The sequence below is a fragment of the Cryptomeria japonica genome, chromosome 5 (assembly GCF_030272615.1).
Source record: "Cryptomeria japonica chromosome 5, Sugi_1.0, whole genome shotgun sequence".
NCBI lineage: Eukaryota > Viridiplantae > Streptophyta > Pinopsida > Cupressales > Cupressaceae > Cryptomeria > Cryptomeria japonica.
In genome coordinates, this window is record NC_081409.1 from 629,577,240 (window position 1) to 629,599,256 (window position 22,017).

General features: G+C 38.0%; 1 protein-coding gene across 4 annotated transcripts in view; it reads left to right on the forward strand.

Annotated features, from left to right (window-relative positions):
• Positions 1-21,368, forward strand: part of LOC131055073 (uncharacterized) — a 40,372-nt gene extending 19,004 nt beyond the window's left edge. For all 4 annotated transcript variants that reach the window (XM_057989713.2, XM_057989712.2, XM_057989711.2 and 1 more), the window contains exon 3: positions 20,502-21,368. In XM_057989713.2, the coding sequence (XP_057845696.2) occupies positions 20,502-20,900 (399 nt within the window). In that variant the 3' untranslated portion in view covers positions 20,901-21,368. The remainder of the gene's footprint in view (positions 1-20,501) is intronic.
• Positions 21,369-22,017: the final 649 nt, after the last annotated feature.

Consider the following 22,017-nt stretch of genomic DNA (forward strand, 5'->3'; position numbering starts at 1 on the left):
GCCATTGTGCCATTCAAACTAAGTAAACCTGTCCTTATTAACACAGTCTCTAGGAAGGCATAGTTTAGGTTCTCCATTGAGAATGGGGAATGTCAAATTTGTTGCAAAGATCAGGCCAAGAGATAAGGTGACCATTTCTGAGGATGTCATTGAAGTATCTAATACCTTTAGTGGCCCAATTCTTAGCCGAACATCCTTGAGTGAGAGCAAGTGTTTTGCCCTTATTATATAGATTCCACCAAGTTGAACGAACTCCGCAAACTAGATAATCTTCACTAATGATGTCATTGTTAGTAACGAGGTGTCTCACCCCTTCCCAGGCTCTCCAGATGGCCTTGAAAACCATCGACCCTAATGGTTTGATTGCAAAATGTCCTGCAACCAGATCATCCAGGGGCAAAGATCTCCATGTTTTACCTTGCTTAGGGACTGACTAGGCAATATTATTTCTAATCAACACCTTCCATGGTTCCTTACCCTCTAAAGCTTTGTTGATCCATTTAGAAGCCAATGCCATGCCTTGCAGCCGAAGATCTTTCAGGCCTAGCCCCCCTTTGGATTTGCTCATAGTGCACCATTCCCATTTGACAACATGAATCTTCTTCTTACCTTTGCCATCTAACCAAAGAAAATGTCTTATTTGTTTTTGAATATGGCTCCACTGATAATTGTTAAAAAGTCAAGTAGAAGCATAGTAGATGTTTTATGAAGATAAGATTTTTTGACAAACTTGCACCCTACCTGCGAGAGAGAGGAAATGTTTATTCCATTTTCTGAGCTTGCAGTCAATTTTCTCTCTAATCCAAGCCACATATCTCTGAGGTTGGGATTGACTGAAAAGGGGATCCCCAAATATTTAACCCGATGATCTGATTGTTGATAATGATTTGGATCGATTCCTACTGATGAGCAGCTATATGAGTTGGAGAGGGCAGGAGAGGAATGGGATGCGGAAGTGGCAGCACGTGACGAGGAGGAGTGCGAGGTTGATCATGCAGAAGAGGCACCTGTTGAGGATGTTGCCACTGCTTCAACACCACACCCCCAGCGGCAACAATCTGTTTTGAGCTTTAGTCGTAGGCGCAATTTATGATTACTCATTTTCATTGATACCAAAACTTGAACTTGATATGTAATCAGAATTTTAGAGGTGGTTGTTTTGTGGTCTATGGCTCTATGTCACTATGATACATTGATATGTATCGAACTCTTATTCACATGCTGCACTTGTTTTTTGGTTTATGCTATGTGTTTAACTCAGACTTTGATTTATATATCATGGAAATCAATATATGTTATACAAAGTTGGTGTAAATGTGTGTTTTTGAATAATATTTTTTTAAAAACTGTATTTTCAAATGTTCGATGAAGTTGCCAAGTATTGCCGAGTTTTCCCTCGAGTTTTAAAAAAAATTTGGGCTTGCCGAGTCATTGCCGAGTCTGAGTTTTTCAACCTTGATATGTACCCCCCCATGATATAGAGTATTTGCCAAACCACGGGGGAGGTTAGAGATCCCAACTAAGCATAATTGACTTGATCAAAGAAATCTTGCTCCCCAATGCTCCACAAAATATATCCAGCTTTTCCTTCAGGGTTGCAAAATTGACTTCAGGGAGATCAATAATAATAGCCGTGTCATCCGCAAATTGCACATTGCACAACTCCTCTCTGTCGGGCAGGGATAAGCCCTTCACCCTGAGAGATAACTTACTATCTCTCAATAAATAGTGCATTGCATCAGCTGCAATAACAAAAAGGGTAGGGGCTAAAGGGCATCCCTGTTCGATAGATCTAGAGAGCCCAAACCTTTCAGATCTGAGCCTATTCACTTCAACACATGCACTAGCATTAGTCAGCAGTGTTCTAACCATGGTGCAAAAACCTTCAGGGAAACCCAGACCTTCCAACATCATGAAGACAAAGTTCCATTCAATTCTATCATAGGCCTTTTCAAAGTCAAGCAGGAGCATAGCAGTGAGTTGCCCTGAGTCTTTGGCCCAATTCATGGCCTCCTAGCAAGTAACTAAATTCTCCAAAATATATCTCCCCTTGACAAAACCAGTTTGAGTGTGGTTTACCACTTTGGGAAGAATATCTTCCAACCTTAAACAAGTAACTTTGCTAAGATTTTATAGGATACATTCAAGAGAGTGATAGGTCTCCAATTCTTGAGTAGAGATCTATCCCCTTCCTTAGGAAGCAGTTTGATGAGACCAGTGTTGATCTCCTTACCCAATGAGCCAGAGGAAATGGCCTCCTTGTAGACCTTCAGTAGAACTTCACCAATCCATTCAAAATTTACCTTATAGAATTCAATTGTAAGCCCATCTGGTTCGGGGGCTTTGTCATTACTAAGAGAGGAGATGGCACTCAGTATCTCATCCACTAAAATATCTTTGCCTAGCCTGTTACTACAAAGAAACGGGACTCGACACTTGGACCCGACTCGGTGAGGCCTACTTGGCTCGAGACTCGGAGTCGAAACTTAGCTGGACTCGGCAAAGTGAAAAACTCAAGAAATTTAGAGATTTTTAAGGATTTAAAACTTGTTTCATGCACCCTTTATTAAATACACCTTAAAGACACAATAACATCATCAAATAGAAGCTAATTTGATTACATACACAAGTATACATCAATCACATAAGCATAAACGCAAATTGTAGCTGAAGGAAATAACAAACATAGATATATAAATATTGTCAAATGTATACAATATTACAAAACTCATGGAATAAAAAATCCATGTCATCATATGATCAAATGTTCCATACAAATACCAAAAGTAAAAACAACTACAAGCCTATGGCTCAGCAGCAGGGGCAGCCTTAGAGGAGCCTGTATCCCCTAGCCTCAGCCCCTTGTGAAGGCGTCTAAGGTAGGTCCTGGATGACTCGGCAACCATAGCCTCTCCTTGTGACACCATGCCACCCTCACCAACATTAGGAATATTTGTGTCATTGTCAGCCTCTGGCTCTGCTGTGCTTCTCTCTGCTCGTGCTCTCTGCTCCTCCTCTGTCATGGCTACAACCTCAATCTCTGCATCTGCCTGGTCGACCCAATCAATGTCGTCGTCACTAAGGACAGGTTCTATCTCAGTGGCCCACTCGGCTTCAAGATCAACCTCAGCTAGAATGATAGGGGAGTTGTGAGCCGATGCATTCCTTTTCATCCTGAGGCGGAGGTTGTAGTGAGCAAAGACAAGATTGTTCATCCTCTCCACAGATAATCTATTGTGCCTCTTGGAGTGTATGTGCTCAAACATACTCCAATTGCACTTACAACTAGATGCGCTGGATGGTTGGCTCAAAATGCGAATGGCCAACTTCTGAAGATTTGGTTCTTTGGGCCAAAAAAGCTCCACCAATTATTTGAATTTGAAACGAGAAAAATAAAAAAAATTAGTGGACTCTCATTTAACAATACATAATAAAATTAAAATTATGCCTTAGAATGTATTTTAAATTTTTACCTGGCATCATAGATGTCCTACTTTCTTTGCAAATAGTACAAGAGAAGTTCTCCCCTTGAGCATTGCAAAACAATTGTATCTCTTCTATAAGTTTATTGAGAACAACCATCAGGTGCCATCCTCTCCATGATTGAGTACAACCCACTAAGAACCTCCTCATCAGCCTTGAAAGTAGGGCTGAAATGGAATGCCGGATTCAGATAATATGCTGCTGCATGGATGGGCCTGTGAAGCTGGTTATGCCATCTCCTATCAATAATTTCCCAAATGGGATGATACCTGCTCTCATCTCCTGCATAGACGGATTTGATGGCTTCCTTGGCCCTATCCATGCCCTCATATATGTAGCCCATTGTGGGCATTTCTCCATCCGCAACTCACAGGAGAACCACCAAGGGCTTAACAAACTGCAAAATTGCAAATATTGTGTAATTTAGAAAAATGAGCAAATAAGAGAAAATGATGAATAAATTATAAAATAAAAACTTAAATTGTAGAATTTATAAAAAATTTGCCTTCACAATCTCATCACAAGGACTCCAAAAGCCTCCCTCATCAAAAATGCAATCTACCATATCTGTCCCTGCAGGGGTAGCAACATAGGAAGAGGAAGACCACTCCTCACCAACAACCATACGTCTCAAGGCCGCCTTACAGTGAAGCATGGACTGTAATGTAATGATGTTAGTGCCAAATTTGGTGATTCTAGGACGAGCTAACTCCTTCTTCTCTATGTATTGTCTCATAAGAGCTAACACCCATGAATGATTATATATAAATTTGCAAATATTTCTCGTCCTTTCCACACATCTCTTAACCCATGGGAGTTTTCCAGTATCCTCCAACATGAGGTCAATGCAATGGGCGGCACATGGGGTCCAAACGATAGATGGGTGCCTCTCCATCAAAAGTTTACTTGCAGCAACATAATTTGTTGCATTGTAATTAATGAAGTTACAAAATAGTAATTAATTTGCAAACAAAATTAGTTTGTAATCAAAAGTTTACTTGCAGCAACATAATTTGCTGCATTGTCGATGACTACTTGCACCACATTCTCCTCACCCACCTCATCGATCACCTCCTCTATTTTCTCACACAAGAATGTGGCTTTTTTTGCAATGTGCGGAGGCATCAATGGACTTGATGAAAACAGTGCCCCCTGAAATAAAAAATAAAGCAAGATCAATCATCATTCAATAAATCATAAAATGAAAAATAAAAAATTAATGACTAAATGAAATTAAAATCAATCAATCATCTGCAGAAGAAATAAGAAAATTAAGGAGAGTTCTATTTCTCCTATCCGTCCAACCATCAGTCATGATGGTGCAACCTTTAGTACTCCATATCTGGCGTTGATCAGCTAATTCCCTCTTCACATCATGCACTAATTCAGTCAAAATTGGTCCCCTTAAATCAGATTCAGGAGGGGTTTTGAACCCCGCCCCACATATGGTAAGGGCATCAACCATTTCTTGTCAATAAGGGAGACCTGTCACAAATAAATTAAATGATATAAGTATGTAGTATGTACGACAAAAAATCAAAACAAGAATCAAACTATAAATAATAAAACAATCAAACATAAAATATTCACCTGGCTGCAAAGAATGGAACACTGCTGTAGACCCAAAACCTGCCAACTGCCATTTTAGCGGCATCATGGACCTCCTTGTTCCAACCCATGCCCTCAAGCGACTGTTGGGACCCAGGAGTAGAGCGAGGCTCAAAGAAGGAATCCGACCTAGATTTACGAATTCTAGGTCCAATGCTAACACTCCCACTTGTTGCTGTGTAGCTAGGTCGAATCCCTTCTAGGGCTGACCTAGTGCACAAAATGCCAAGTGGCCTGTCGGCCTTGACATTTGGATATCTCAGTTGTATGAGTCTAATTTGGGGCAGGCCCTATTTGGCGAACCACTTGTGTGTAACTTGTGATTAAGTTAAATGTAACTTGCAACTAAGGGAGACTCATATGTAACTTGTAATATATAGGTCTGACCCTATCCTTGGCGGCAAAAGTATATGGCCGATTTGAGGTCTATTAGGAGGTATTAATTCATATATATGCAAGGTCATGATTGCATCAATAGATATGAATTCAATAACATGAAGGACATGTAGTGTGCTCGGGGGCGACGATAAGAGCTTATCGTCTATGGTTGGGAAGGAAACAGATTTGATGTTTGCCTGTGGTTAACGAGCACTATCATAAAATCAACACCACCACCACTGGCAGTGTCAGTGCAAGGAACATGAGCACTAGCACTGCCACCTGCAGAAGGAGAAGTGCTAGAAGTAGCACGGTGAGTGGGATGATATGGAGGCATGGAAGAAGGCCCTCCAACACAACCTAAAGCTGTTCCACTTCCAATGGCCGCGAAATCTTCCTTTTGCTTCTTTGCCAATTCCTTTTTGTTTTCAAGTGCTTCAACCATTACATAGCACTTGCGTCTAGCCTCAATAGTTGCACCTGGGCATCGCTCGGCATCATGGCCACGTACACCAGCAATATGTTATTTCAATCTATAAATGCCTCTGTGGAATATTGTTTTGCAAAACCTACACTTTGTTTGCCCTTTTTTTTGCCCAGGAAAATCTTCATGAAATTTCCAAGCGGGGTCCTTTCTATGTGGGGGTTTAGAAGAAGACATTGTATGACAGTTTTGTGAAAATTGAGGCAAATAAGAAAGTGAAGGTTGCTGCAATAAGACATTACAAATACAAAAAAAATTAATATTTGAGAATTTGTGCATTCATTCTCATTGTACATTTTTTTCAAAAAAACTAAGGTAGGGTTTGATCAAAATTTCAAACCGTACTTTAAAAAAAATAAAAATTTACAAACCCTACATACAAAAGATTCTGGAAAAAACTGTAAAACTTTCAAATGAAATGAATAGAAAATGAAATTTTTGCTTACAAGAAACAAAAAAAATATTCAAAAAATCAAACTTACCTCTTACAACAAGCTTGAAATGAGCTGCAAACTCTCCCTTTTCAACTCTTGATGCACCAAATCAAAATACAATGCAGCCCCAATGTGATGAATGGATGAAATCTTGAGCTTCCTCCTTGCTGGTTTTTCTTCAACGAATCCTTGTTTCTCTTCACAACTCACTTTTCTCCTCCTATTTTGCCAAATGAATGAAATGAAGTTCACTTATAGGGGCATAGCATAATAAACCAAAAAAAAACATCATAAAAAAACCTTTTGAATTGTGTTTTTTCTTTGACTTCCATTATGCTTGACGCTGACCGAGTCTAGCCGTTGGGACTCGCGATTTTGGGCGAGTTTGGGCGATTTGGGCGAGTCGGCGATTTTGCCGAGTTTGCCCCCTTGGACTCGTTTGAGTCCGAGTCCAAGCCTGTCAAACTCGGGGAGAGCAACTCGACTCGGGAATCGCCCAAACTTGACGATTTTGGGCGATTCCTGTTTCTCTGTGTTACTATCCTCCTTATTCACCATTTTGGGAATGATTGATTTGATTCGGATCCTATGATTCTCCTTTTGGGAGTCATTGTCCTCTGAGCAGAAAAGGGAGGAATAAAACTGTTTAAATGCATTGAGGATGTCATTAGAGTCCGAGATGGTATGGCCTTCCACCCAAATATCACCAATTTTCTCTTTAGCTTCTTTACTCTTGAGCAACTGGAAGAAATATCTAGAGCCTTTATCCCCTTGATCCACCCAATTAATCCTGGCCCTAGTCCTAAGACCTTGTATCTTGTGGTGCTATAACCTTCTAAGGGCATCTTTGATGAGCCATACAACTTCAACAAGGGTTGCATTGCTAGGGTTGCTTTGACACTGTCCTTCAGCTACCGATAATGAGTCATGCGGCTCAGATTCTAACTTCTTGGAGTCTTTGGCTTTTTTCCTCCCAACAGTCTGAAACAGCTTCCTCCAACTACTAACATTTTGGTTCCACTTATCTATCTCAGAGACCAGAAATGTGTTATGCTCATTGGATATTCTGATTAATAGCATTGCTTGATTGACATCATCATCTAGGAGTAAACTAGAGTTAAGGATAAAGTAATCTCTTTTGCACTCTAACTCCCTTTTAGTACTTCCTAGAGAAACTACAATTTGGATAGGGTGATGGTCTGAAAGGGAGTAAGGCACCACCCTAACACCAAAGCCTGAGTCATTTCTATTGAATTGGAACACCTCTTTGTTGGCATAAAATCTGTCCAGTCTGGAATATATTCTTTTGCTGCCATTCTGGAAGTTACACCATGAAAACCAAATATCATTGCATTCATTCTTCTTATCGGCCATGGGATCAAATAGCTTCAGTTTGTTGGTCAATCTGTTCCAATAGAACTTTTCATCCCCTTTCCACTCAAATTTGCTACCTCCGAATTTATCATAGGGCCTTTCTCTCATATTGAAATCACCACCAAACAGCAAGGAACCTCTTCCATTTGAGAAGTCCATCTCCAAAGCTCAATCCTCTCTCTGACATCATTAGAAGCATAGATTGAGCTGATTCCAAATTCAACCTCCTTAACCTTAAGAATCACCCACACCAACCTAATGCAAGGAGAACGCCCCCATCTCACTATGGCATTCCTCCATTTGTGACTGATCAGGATGGCTGCCCCTGTTGATTGTAATTAGGGAATGGCGGATTCCAATTGCCTTGGGCAACATTGGAATCCGCCCAAGGGGGCCAGCCCCTTCTCCAACGTGTAGGGCTGGGGCCTATACCTCATGGCACTCCATTAAACCCCACGCTACATAATAAAACCCCACGCCACATGAAGGATAACGTGCTAAACATGAATAGGGCCAACCCTATCTATAATGCATTTTGGTTTAAAAGATACATAAATTAAAGGTCATTAATTTATCTTAAGCCGACATAAATGGATTTTGCACCTCATATAAGTAAAGACACATTCACCTCATTTAAAATACAATCGTCATCATTCCATGCGAAATACATATATCTGCCTAATGCGAATTTGAAGAAGCAATATTACAGCGAATTACATCTGCCATTACAGTGAAGTATATCTGTCATTAAAGGTGCGAAATTCATTCATATGGAGAGCGAACTGAGGTGCTAAGGTTGCAGTCCAGCAAAGTGCAGACTTCAGATGCAATATAATGCAGACTTAGGGTTTGGACCTGATTGCTGTTGGAAGTGTTAAAGGGGGCAGACTTGACAACTTGATGCTTGTGAAAGTGCAGTCTTGTGGAAGACATTATCAGCCCTAAGTGCAATCATCTTCAAGTACTTGAGATAAGTGTTGTAATCTTCATATGAATATAATCCATAATCAGATTTGAGGATCTTTTCTAGCTGGGTTTTTCCTCCTAGGAGGTTTTCCCAAGGTAACCGTGTCTTGTTCTTATTTTTGTTCATTTCTTTGTTATGCCTAAATCTGGAAAACTATAAATCTTTCATCTAATCAATTTAGTTAGCAACTAAATTCTGATTTTCTGAGTTTACATTAATCTGAAAGTGTTAAAATTAACAGCCCCTCCCTTAACCTTTTTATGCTTAGTGGTGAAATATTTTGCATCTCTCCAAGTACATTTTAGGTTGATGTCTAGAGAGAATTGCACTACCTTTATCTCTTGGAGCAGTAGTACATCAGTGTTCTTATAAAGTTTGAGGAATCTCTTAACCACATATTTCCTGTCAGGGGTTTCCAATCCCCTAACATTCGAGGATACACAGTTTAGCTTCATCATAAAGGATTAAGAAGAGGTATCCATGGGTGCCCTAAAGGTTTTATAGTACTCAGGCAACTGCTTAGGATCACCTTTCTTGCTAGGCAAGGATGCAATAGAGTTATTTGGCCTGCCCCTCTTCCTTTTGAATTCAAACATTTGCTCCGCTCCTAAGTCCTAGGAGACAACCTTCTTTTTATTGTCTTTCTTCTTTTTCACCTTTTTTAGTCTTGGCTTTTTGAATGCCATAGGCTTTAATTGCTTCAACTAACAGCTCTTGGTTGGGATCTTTAGTGTCTAGGACAATTGCCCAAGAGAATCTCTTGTCTTCCCCAGGCTCAATACCATCATGACCCTTCTCAAGAGAATCTTTGCAGTTAGTTGCTTCCACACAGCCTCCCAGACCCGCCCCAGCACCTTGGGTGACATTTCCCCTATTGCCTTTCAATTCTTGCCTAGCAAGGGTATGAGTGAGGGGGCAAGCCTTGGTATCCCCAAAATTCAGATCAAGAGAAACACTGAGGGTTCCAAAGCTAGTTTTAGAACATGTGATGGAGTCAAAATTATTCTGAGAATTACACCTGCTGTCTGGGATGTCATTCCCCTCACTGGCATCCTTGCACTGTTCAAAAATAGGTTTAGGGGAAGGGTTATCTAAGGTGGTGCCCATAGGTTTGGCGAGGATAACTACTAGATCAAAATTAATTTTGATCTTCAATTCTTTTCCTGGTATCCATCATTTTAAATTTTTTTTCCATCACAATTTGTTGAGCATTCAAGTTTCTGGATTTAGAGTGATTCCCAGGATTCTTTGTCATTCATGACTTCACCAACATCATCTGGAATGGGATGGGGTGGGGTTCTAACACTTGCTTTAACCGTAGCATGAAGAGCATCCAACTTAGATAGAGTATTAGCTTCACACATAGAGGAGGAGAGCCCACGATCGACTTTATTAGTCAGGTCTCTTTTAGGCGGGGAGTCATCTTTCCCTTGGGAACCAAAGGGAGGGAAGAAATTTGGGGTCTTCATAGGCCCATCTAAGTCAGGGGTATTGTCCACCTTATCACCCTGATTAGGGATGTTCTTCTTAGACAAAGGAGGAAGTATTTTACCATCAGATGACAAATTTCTAGGTTTTCTTAGAAGTGGGCAGTTCTTTCGGATGTGCCCTTCTTTTTTACACAGAAAGCAAGTATTAATACCGCCTAGGTATTCAATTGGGCATACAAATGCCTCTTCTTCCAACTCAAACAAAAATTCTCTTGGAATATCAACTCCAGGTTTTATGGAAATGAGCAGTTTAGCATTCATGTGAGGGAGGAGAGAGGAGGAATTATCCATCCTTATCACATTGCCAATGGAGGCTAGGGCCTTGGGAAGCCAATTCCACAGAAGTGGAGGAACATTTTTCATTGTGACCCATCTAGGGCACGATAGGGCGAGGATTTCATCATGATTAGCCTTGGGAGTCCACCCTATGGCTCGAAAGCATCCATTACTGACAGACCAAAGTTCTTTTTTGACAACTTCCTTCTGACTATTTGGCTCTTTAAAGAAAATAATATATAACCTTTTCCGAACCATTCAACATAAACTGAAATGAAACCCTAGCTTACTAACCCAAACCTTTTGCAACCAATCGTTCATATAGTTTCTAGACGAGATCTTACTGTGATCTAAGACAACCAAGAAAATGGCAACATCCCTTAACCTAGTGCTCTCTTCGTGCAATAAAGCATTCATTTTGGAATTAGGCATAACGGTCAAAACAGCATTGGAAGAAACCTTACCTCTTCCTCTGTCTCCTGCTTGTGCTCCATCTGCAGTTGACTGCACCACCAAGAAATGAGCACCTTTTGAGGATCTTGGAGAGCTGACGAGCACCTGCAGAAAATTTTTATCACTCCCTTCCAACACCTCTGAAGAAGAACAAGGAGCGCCATTAATGACACCATCTCCCATACAACACACTCTCACACATGATGGGAGAGAGAATTAAATGTTGATAGTACGGGCCAACGAGGGCTAGCTTCGCCCGGGCTTCGGCTCCTGTGAAGTCGGCCTAAGTTGCAGAGCGAGGTTTTCTTTTTCACTTTTTGTTTTTGAAGGGTTACCATTCTTTTCTATTTTAATATTATTATTATTTATTATTAAATTTTATTCCAAAGTGGGGACATTACAGTCCACCTCACTCAAGATTTATTGTCCTAAAGCAATGATCATGGAATGTTCAAAATGATTCCCAATATGAAATGGCTTTCGAAACACTCATAGAATAAACATGCTGCTACTTTTTTTGTAAAAACCTAGTTCTTGCCCTAAATCACCATGCTATGTAAAACTACAAATGGAACGAGATGTGTACTTGATTGTGATCCTGCAATAGGTTAGGAAACCATTGGAACTAATAATATAAATCTCTAAAGAAAGATAATTAAGCATAAATTAACTTAACCAGGGTCTGGTCCAACTCCCTATAGGAGCTCAATCATAAGAAAGTGGGAGTAAGAGGAATGATGAGGTGTCCAAGAGACCCTCTACCCTAGGCCCAAGAGTGGAGTGAAAGCCAGAGCCCTCTTGGCCTCATGGCACCAGTGGTCAAACTACCATGAGGTGGGCTACCTAGTGAGGTATCCTATCACCGTTCTCGTTCATCACTTCCATCCTTATCCCCTTGTTAATAATCAATTATGATAGAGTTTGGAAAGATATGATAGGGTGTCTTGAATGTCCTTCCCCTCTAAGTTCAAGAGCGGTGGACTCCGTCTTACACCCCCTTGGCCTCATGGGACCATCGGTCAACTACCATGAGGTGAGCTACCTAGAGGAGGACCTCATCACCGTTCTCCCTCTTTGTATGTCCTTATATTACTACCATGGCAGTTCGCTCAACATATGCATCATAGGGTATTCTTCATACAAATGATAATATGAATTACATATACATTTCATAATTATGTAATTTTAAGACAAGTTTTCTCTCATCCTTGTCTCGCATCACTTCTTAAATGGTTTGGACAATATCATAGATATCACTTAATGTTATGAACTTATGATTAGAAGCATGACACACATCTATGGACCTCGAATACAATGTTCCTAAATAAATATGTCTATAGTAATCATAAACACTCATGGAGCAAACAAACACATCAGATATGAATCAAACACGGAGCATACACTTGAAAAAACGAAGCATACACATGGATATCTGCAAACATGGAGCATACATGTGAATACACATTGTTAGATTCTTTTTCCTTAACTAGGATGATTCATTGATTCATCTTTAGATTCTTTACCCTGCAGGATGGCAGGATCATTGCTCTGATACCACTGTAATGTCTGCTATTAGGAGGCTGCCAATTCCTATAACTTAATAATAGTTTTGATCTGATCTGATCGATGATCATGTCACTGGATGCTTTTGACTCCTTTCCTTTATATCTCTCAATGTGAGGGAGAGGTCACACCTCTTCATTATGGATGCCCTTTGGCAATAGACACACCCTTTCACCATTAAGCACCCTTTGAAAGAGTGCAACTCTTAATTACTTCTGCCCTTTGAAAGGGACACAACCTTTCACGATCAGATCTGCATTCCTTATTTAAATCAGATCTGCACTTTTGATTCCTAAATCATCCCCTTCTCAAAATGAGGTTCTCTTCTCCCTTTTATATCCCATGTTTGAGGGAGTCACAACTTTTCCTTCCATGTCTTTTGACCATTCATTAACTTAATTAAATTTTAATTATGTTTAATTATATTATTTTATATTTTAATTTAAATTTTACTTTTATTCTTTTCTATTTTAATATTATTATTATTTATTATTAAATTTTATTCCAAAGTGGGGACATTACATTTATCCTAGAAAGAATGATAAAATCACTACTTTTACTGACAGCCGCTAACTTTCATTGATAAGATGTTTGTCTCATAACTCCTATTATTCATACACGTGAATGTATATTGAAATTCTTGTCCAAAGAATGAATTTGAGCTACTTACCCAAAGTTCATACTCAATTACAATCCATGCTGCTTTCATTATCAGCATTAGATCGCAATGACACTATGCATGGGCAACAGAACATTCAGTATAGGTGTGTGAATTTGTGAACCAAATACTTTCAATGACAGCTTGACAAAAACATATCCTTTATGACAACATTTTAGCATTCATGTAATCTCCTTAAAACCAGCAATTTAATACCCCCTGAATTTCATACCTTTTCAAAACAGCAATATAATAGCTTTTAGAATCATCAAACTAATATATTTTTTGATACATAAATCAAAATATTGAGCAATTTGTAAACAGACATAACTATGCTAACACTAGTCATGTTGCTTTAAATGTCATCAAAGAACAATGATACTATTGGTTCTAATTATGTGTTAAAATTGCAATTGGTAAACCGTAAATCAATCTAGTCTCAAAGTAATTCTCTTTAGCAAATGGTTCTAACATAACTCTCTTGCCATAATACTAACAGAAAAACAATGGTTTGTAGTTTGTACACCCATATAATGCTACTGTTAAGTAGCAACTTTCATCAACAATAAAAATTAACAAGTTTCAAATACAGTCTTATCTCTTAATAAGTTGAGCTTGAAATAAAGGTGGAATTTTCCATATGTTCATAGGTATTGTTAGGAAACAGTCAATGCACTATACAAGTTGATCAAAAGGGAATACAAATGGGCTCAAATTAGGAAGCAGACTCGGCAAAAACTCGGACTCAGCCAGACTAAGCCAGACTCGGCCGAGTCTGAGTCCAGAGTCTTCTGGACTCTGCAGAGTCGACCCGCCTCTGGACTTGCAGAGTCCGGGCCAGACTCGCAGAGTCCTGTTATCTGTATTTATAGAAGACAGTATTGTAAAGCTGTTGTAATGTTTAGCAGTTCAGTACAAAAGCAACCAAACGTGTAAATTTATATCATCATTTTGTAGGGTAATATTGACATCATAATTGGCAAACACTATCTAAAAAATCATAATTTGTGTAATTAAATATAAGAATATTGAAATGAGTTTAGTTCTCTCAAACATCCATAGTGTTGGTGTAAACATGTATTTCTGACAACTTAGGGTATTAAGCTTAGACAATTATTTATTGGTTCCTAGGTTTTTCATGCTTTATTTTGCAAGATTGTTTTTTGAGAATTTTTCTGTTCTGCAGAATGAGTTGTCATCCTCGTCTCCTCGTACTTTTTACAAGTGCAACTTTATAGAATTTATTGTACCCACTTACAAAATGGAATAACCGAGTTCTGTTCAAATTGCATACTGAGTCTATATAGTTCTTTGAGACTTTTTTGAGCAACTAGGTCATTAGTGAATATCAATATTTTCAAGTCATTAGTTTCTGGGTAATGATATTTTATGCATTTATCTGAATTCTTACCCTAGAAATTGAGAAATCGAATGGTTCTTCTCTGCTCTTGGATCAGTAAGATGATGAAGAGAAATGTTATTCGCAGCTATCGTATGCTAAACAGTGTGAAGAACCATAAAAGTCACTTCCTCACAGCATCAAAGCCGCCTTATGTTTTTTACCTGCACCTGCCTTTCCCTATGTTTCTGGTAGTTATAGTTAGCAAACTGTATGAGGCTCCATTTTTGGGAAGTCTCCAGCAATGCTTCAAAATTTCTACATGGGCTAAATTTACATTTTCAACTGTTTCATAATTCTGATATTAATGTCCATAAGCATTGCCATCTGCAAATGACAGCTAAGCACACTACTTGTTAGCATACTATCTCTTGTACTTATATTGTGATTAACGGATACTGTACATTTCCACAACCATGTCGGGAAGATGAATGCTAATAAACAATATATGATGGCTTGAAGAGGTAAATCACTTTCAAGTATTATATTGAATATTCCCATCTCAATCAAAAATTTGGAGTGATTTCCTCGAGGCAGTGAGGAATTAATGGAAACCTTGAGTTGAATCATTTCTGCTTCTCCAGTAAATATATTAGTTGAATGTTTTGAGTTTATATTTGTAATATGTTTGGTATCTAGTGAGCATTTCCTTAGCAGTGTTCCAACTAATCATAGTTCTTTTTCAGTATAAGTAGTTGGGCACTTGCTACATTAGTTGTCAATTCAAACTTGTGACTTGTTTCCCCATATTTGAAATACCCAAAATTTGAACTTCAAATTAGTCCCAATGTTGAATGAAGGCCCAAATATGTATCTCTGCGAAATGAGTGAGCATGTGATCCAAGGTTGTTGTTCTTAACCTATATTTTCGTCAATCATAAATATGCCAGTCAAAATGTGAAAAATGGATGAGTTTTGAATATTACAAAGAATTGAGGGAAATCGCTTTGTGAACATGTCCTAAGCATCATTTTGTGCCATATGACCAATTTTTGCCTAAACCCAGTTCATAGTTTGCTATATTTTAAATTTTCAAATTTTAATGTCCCTTGCTCTAAAACAATTAAAATCCCTCACCCTAGGTTTCGTCATGAGGACTAAATGATGTTATATGTTCATTCTCCTACCTTGAAGGCGTGTTTCGAATTTCAGAGCCTAACTCTTTACCAATTGAAAGTTGTGGTCATTTTTCCTAAACTAAGGCATTAAAGTCTAATGGGAAATATTTTAATTATTCTTTTGAAAATAATTCAAATATTTTAAATTGTTTTCAATATATTTCCCATTTTGCTCTTTTTGAGAGGAAGAGCAATCCAAAGTCTTTATGTAGGTTCTGTTGGAGAAGTTGCAAGTGATCCTTTGCTCAATGCCCTCAGTTGCTCAAAAATTTCGTATTTCTAACCTCAAAGGTTAAAATTGCTCACATTTTGAGCAATCCTAACCTTGGAAGGTTAAAAATGCTCAAAATGTGAGCAATCCTAACCTGTTGCTTTGAAAAGTCAAAATCCCAACTTCTAAAAGGTTAAGATTGCTCAAACTTTGAGAAAATCTAACCTTAGGCTCAATTGCTTGGATTTCCTAACTTTCAACCTAATTGGTTAAAGGGTTTTAAAAGTTTTTTTTCAAGAATCTTCGAAGGGCTGGAAAGCAAACAGCCATGGTAACAATGCATTGGTATCTATTAAAGTATGATGGAAATGGGGTTTTTGTCTAATATCACAGTTGGAAATGGATGCAGAAAAGAGGTGTGTGAGCTATTAAATGAGAATGCCTCATACAAATGTGTTCCCATAACATGTTATGCTCACAAAGAATGCACAGAACAAACTTGTTGAGAAGATTTATAAATTTTTCAAGAAAATGCATTTGGCTATGTAAAGCCAGAATCCTCACCACTTTCACCAACATGCTTTCTGGAACAGAGATATGCATCTATCAAAGTATACAGAAGATGAAAGTACAGATTGACAGTGTCCTAAAGAGAAATCATTTCATGGGATTCGATGATTGTTGGATATCTGTGAAATGTATTCGATGAAAATACTTTAGAAATTGTCAATATGTTGTAGTTCGCAGGTGTAAAGATTAAATCCACTTGCCCATGACCTCCATTGGCGACTTGCACAGCTTGTAGTTGATTTTTTTGACAAAATGCCTCATGGAGGTGTGTTCCTGGAGAATGGAATGATCACAGGAAAAACATAGATTAGATTTATTGAATTAAAAGTTTTAGAGATCTTTTAAGAATAAGGTCGAGTTCTTTCTGGTCATGCCAATATGGATTCTTTGGAACAGAGTATGTGCACCCATCAAAGCACAATTAATAGAGGTTTTATAGTTAAAAACGCTCTGGTAGATATGCGTGCAAAATGAGGCAGCGTACAGAAGGCGTGTGAATGGTTTTCAAAATGTCACAAAAATGTCGTCTCATGGTGTGTCAAGATTGCAGGATATACACGAAATGGGAATGTTGAAAAAGCTTTAGAAAATTTGAAGCAAATGCAATTGCTAGGCATGAAACCCCATTTGATCAACCTTTGCCAACTCGCGCCAATATGGGAGCCTTGACCACTGTACAGACATATATTAAAGCGTAAAGGATAGAAGATTTTTGTTATATGTTGTGATTGCAACTGTCTGATAGAAATGCATGCAAAATGTGGAGTCTTCGGCAATGCCTCTGATTTGTTTGACATAATGGCTCAAAAAGACGTCATCTTATGAAAGGCATGATTGCAGATATGCATTGCATGGATTCGTTGAAATGTCTTTAGAAACTTCCAAGCAAATACATGAGCATAGACAATGCGCGCAAACTGTTTGACAGAATGATGCAAAATGTGGTAGCATAAACACAACACGTTAACTGTTTGACAGAAAGCTTCGAAGGAAATGTGGAAGCATAAACACGGCATGTTCACTGTTTGACAGACTTCTTATAAGAGATGGCATCTCATGTGATGCAATAATTGAAGGATATGCACGCGATGTCTTGTTGAAAAACCTTTCGAAGTTTTCTAGCAAATGCAATTGGCAAGTGTAAAGTCCATTCCACAATTCTCGCTGCCCTCCTTTCCTGCATACACCAAGTAGACAGTTCGCATCCACAGGGCAAAGGAGATACTTCTTGATTATAATGGCAAGCTATGGAATTCCATGGTCATCGAAGGATATGAACACCAAGAAGAGGGGGAAGGCCACAAATAGGCTTCTTATAATAGTGCGGCTTATAAAAAGCACAGGAGCTCTAAGAATTGTAGTGAATACAGATGACTTGGTTGAACAAGTTGTGACTAATGTGTTGAACTGTTATGCTCGCTAAGGACGTCTCCCTCTTCTTGGCCACAATAACAAACAGTTTACACTATATTCTGCCATCGATTGCTCACAAGCTCTGGATCCATCTAAACATATTGGAGATGTCAGAATGAGGAGTTTTTTAATGTTGAGAAACAAAATGAATTTGCTTCAGAAAGATGAAGAGAAGTTTAGAAATCAAATGCTTATAACAGTGAATATGATGAGAAGCTCAGTAATTCTGAAATTAGTTGTGAATGCAAATGATTCGAGTGAAGGAGTTGTAGAAAATGCATTGAAGTGCTATGCTCGCCAAGGATATCTCCCTCAGCTCGGTCTTGATTCCAAACGCTTTCGACTCTGCTCTGCCATTGACAACTTGCAAGCTCTAGAAGGATGTCAATACATTGGAGATTGTGGAAGTTGGAACTTTGTGATGTTTGTTAAACAGATGGATTCCCATGAGCTAGATCGACCACAATGCTCTATTTAACATGGGCTAGTTCACTTTAATATTGTGTCAGTAAAACATTCATGGGATATTCGTCATTAAACAATCCACCATATCTCCTACACACGATATGTGAGATTTATTTTCTCCCTTGGCATGTTTCTAAAACTTTTGGTACAAATGGACGATGGTTTGAGAAATTAGGTGCTATGTCCTATTAGGAAAATATTGATCATATGAAAACATTCAAGCCTCCTACAAGCTCAAAATGTGGTGAGAAATGTTCAAGGAAAAATAGGATGCTCAACAAGTACGATTGGAATCCTTTGATATACACATGTCAAGTGTTCATTTCAATATTTCAAAGCGAGTGTATAAAGAGGAGATAATTGGCAAAATGGGTGGCTTCTTAGAGAAACAATTTGTACCAAGTGTTTTTATCGCATATGATCTTATTGGATGATCGATAAAAACTGACAACTTTCTCTTTTCTTCCAAAGTTATGAAGCTTCAAGTTGTTCTTTTGTAAAAGTGACTATGTCACTCATGTAGCCACAAGTTAGAATTTGGACCTAGGTAAATTCTAACTTGGTTCTAAAAGGTAGTTATCAGAAGTAGTCACTTAGGTGGTTAAGCTAAGTTGATACCTAAGCTGGTTATCCTAACTTGGTGTCTAAGTTGGTTATCCTAAGTGCTCACCTAAAGTGCTTATTCTAAGTGGTTACGAATTAGTTGTCATGTGGAGCCTATAAATATAAGGTCACTTGTAATGTAAAGGGAGACTTTTTACAGAGGGGAAACTCTGCTGAAATTATAGGAGAAACTTGTAATGACATTTTGATTTGCACTATATATAGAAAGGATTTTGGACTTGTATATTTCCAAAAGGATAATGAAGAATACATTTTAGTTCGTGTGTTCTGAATGTATTCATGTGTTATCATTGCTGATTTCTCGTATGTCAAATTGGTAGTCTTTTTATGCATATGTGATTTGTACAATTGATGTGATGATACACAAGCAACCTTTGGTATCTTAGTTTGAATGTGTTGAAGTATCTTATCTCTGTGTATGTTGAGATTTGTCATTCTTCTTTATCGTCATCTCATGGCTAAGCATATTGTGTTATAAACTCCCCTTGTAATTTGTTGCAAATGTTGAGAAATCTTAGTTGATGTTCGTATGTCTATTGTTGGGGTTTCTATCTTTTATTTTTTTTTAGTTTTATGTTTTCTCCTTTATGTACTTTCAGGTTAAAAGTACACAAAAATCCCCAAATACCCCCATCATACGAGGGAGCTGCCCCTCTCAAACGCTGAGGAAGATTGCAGTTTGATTGCAATCTCTCCAACTGTTGGAACGGTTGTCACTGCTCTTTGGGCAAATAGGGTCAATTTTGAAGGAGAATTCACAGTGACAAATCTGTTTACCAACATGACTAATAGATTATTTTTAGATATTTAAGTTGGGAACCAAATAGGAGAGGGCCTTTGCTATGGATTCCATCTCGTGTTTATCCAGCATTCCAGAGTTTTGGTGAATGTGTCCGCATATCTTGAGCAAGTTGTTTCTCTTTTGCACATTCTGGGAGTTCAGTTTTAGAACTTCACCTTTACTCTGCCATATCGAAACCAGTTTTTAGATGGGTAAAATTTGGACTGGATTTTGAACTGGTATTCTATAACTACTTGCCTGTGGACATGAAACTATCAATACCAAGAAAGACATGCATGGGTTCCATAGTTTGATATACATAATGGACTCACTTGGATATGCTGTGTTTCTCACTGTAGGATTTTCTATAAAATTTCTATTAAAAAATAACTCCATCCCTTTGTAAGAAGCACATCGTCTCAGAACCATGATATTAAGTTGTTCCTTGTTTGGTAAACTCTGTATACAAGAATCTTTGCAGTCAAGTGAATGAAAATGTACACTGGCAAGCTCTGTGTTTTTATTTAGGTTTCCTCTATTTTTGTATTTTGGATGTCTGTTTCAGTGTTAAAGAGTTTGCACGGGGTGTTGATGCAACAGATTTGCCCCTTTACTTTTGTTCTAATGATGAAATAATGCTTGGAACTGCAACTTACCATAATTTTTTTTCTTGCTCATCTAAAATACACATACTATGTGGATACTTGATGCCAATGGTTAAGTTCCTGATTCATTTTACTTCTTTGACACAGCCATTGACAGTGGTTCAAGCAGCATGGACAAGGCGCTCTAAAAGTGAGTCTGCTAAGAATCCAAGAAAGAAGTCATGGAAACAACGGACAGATAAGTATATGAAGCCGTTTCTACTGGATGTATTCATCTCTAATAAGTACATTCATGCAAAAGTGATGCACAGAGTAACAAGTAAAGTTGTCTCGGTGGCTACTACAAATTCAAAGGATTTGAGGAACACTTTGCCTTCTCTTACCGATTTGGATGCATGTAGAACTATTGGAAAGCTAATTGCTGAGCGATCTAAAGAAGCTGATGTATATGCAATATCTTATGAACCAAGAAAAGGGGAGAGAGTGGAGGGGAAACTTGGTATAATTTTAGATACCATTAAAGAAAATGACATAGCTTTTGTTTAGATCTGCTATGTCTGTCAATGCCTTCTAACTGCACAAATGTAGCAATTTTGTAACAAAATATTCCCTGCAAATGTACCAAGGAAACATGGACAATCGTCATATTCTTAAACAAATACAGCTTAGTTTGAGAAATTTCATATGTAACAATAGATGTGTACCATCATTCTATTCCCTGAACAAATACAGTGTCGTTTGAGAAATGTCCTAATATCTTTGACAAGACCTCCAAACATTGTCTAGTGGGACCCACATGAGATCTCAATAGATTCAGTGGTGTAGAACTCTAAGGAGGACAACCCAGCACATCTCTATACAAATGCCTATAGTATGTATGATTATTGACTGCATAGTCCAGCAGTACATAGCCTTGCCAATCCATCATTAACTCAGCTGCAAAAGTAAGGCAATAAACAAATCACATAGATGCATAAGTTTTTGTTTATTTATGGATTGCTTTATTCATGGTTATGTACAATCACAACAATATTTTTGATGACAAAATCTCACTTTCTAAATAAGTTTGTTTCAGTTTATCGTGCTAGTTTTAAATGGCATGGTCAGGTTGATTAAAAATTACCATCTATATTTTGGGAATCTAATCTCTTAGAAGATGTAAATCAAGCACACGAAGATAATTATAATCAATGGAAAAGTAATATCGATGATATATTCATGATTCGTTAGACACTTCCTGACATCTGTAAGTTCAATCATAAATTTTCACTAGCTTCAATGAAATTATTTTGTTTAGGCATATTGATTTTCATAAATAACAAAGAGTGTGATCATGCAAATTCCATGAATGTAGCAAGTCATTCAAAGGAGCATTCTTAGTACCCTTATTTTGAGATGCAAGGATGGAATTTAGATTGATCCTGCTGTATTATCCTGTTTTGTAATATGTAAAAGAAGCCAAAAATATTGTGTTTCTATAATTTTGTTCATCAACTTTTTCAACTATCTAAATTTAATAAAACCTGTTAATGTCATAAAATAAATAAACAAAAACATTATTTTCAATTATGTGTCACAATATTTCATGGATGGGACAAGACAGAATGACAATATTTTTTCTTTACAATTTAAAAAATAGGGATAGCAAGCATTTCAAGGATGC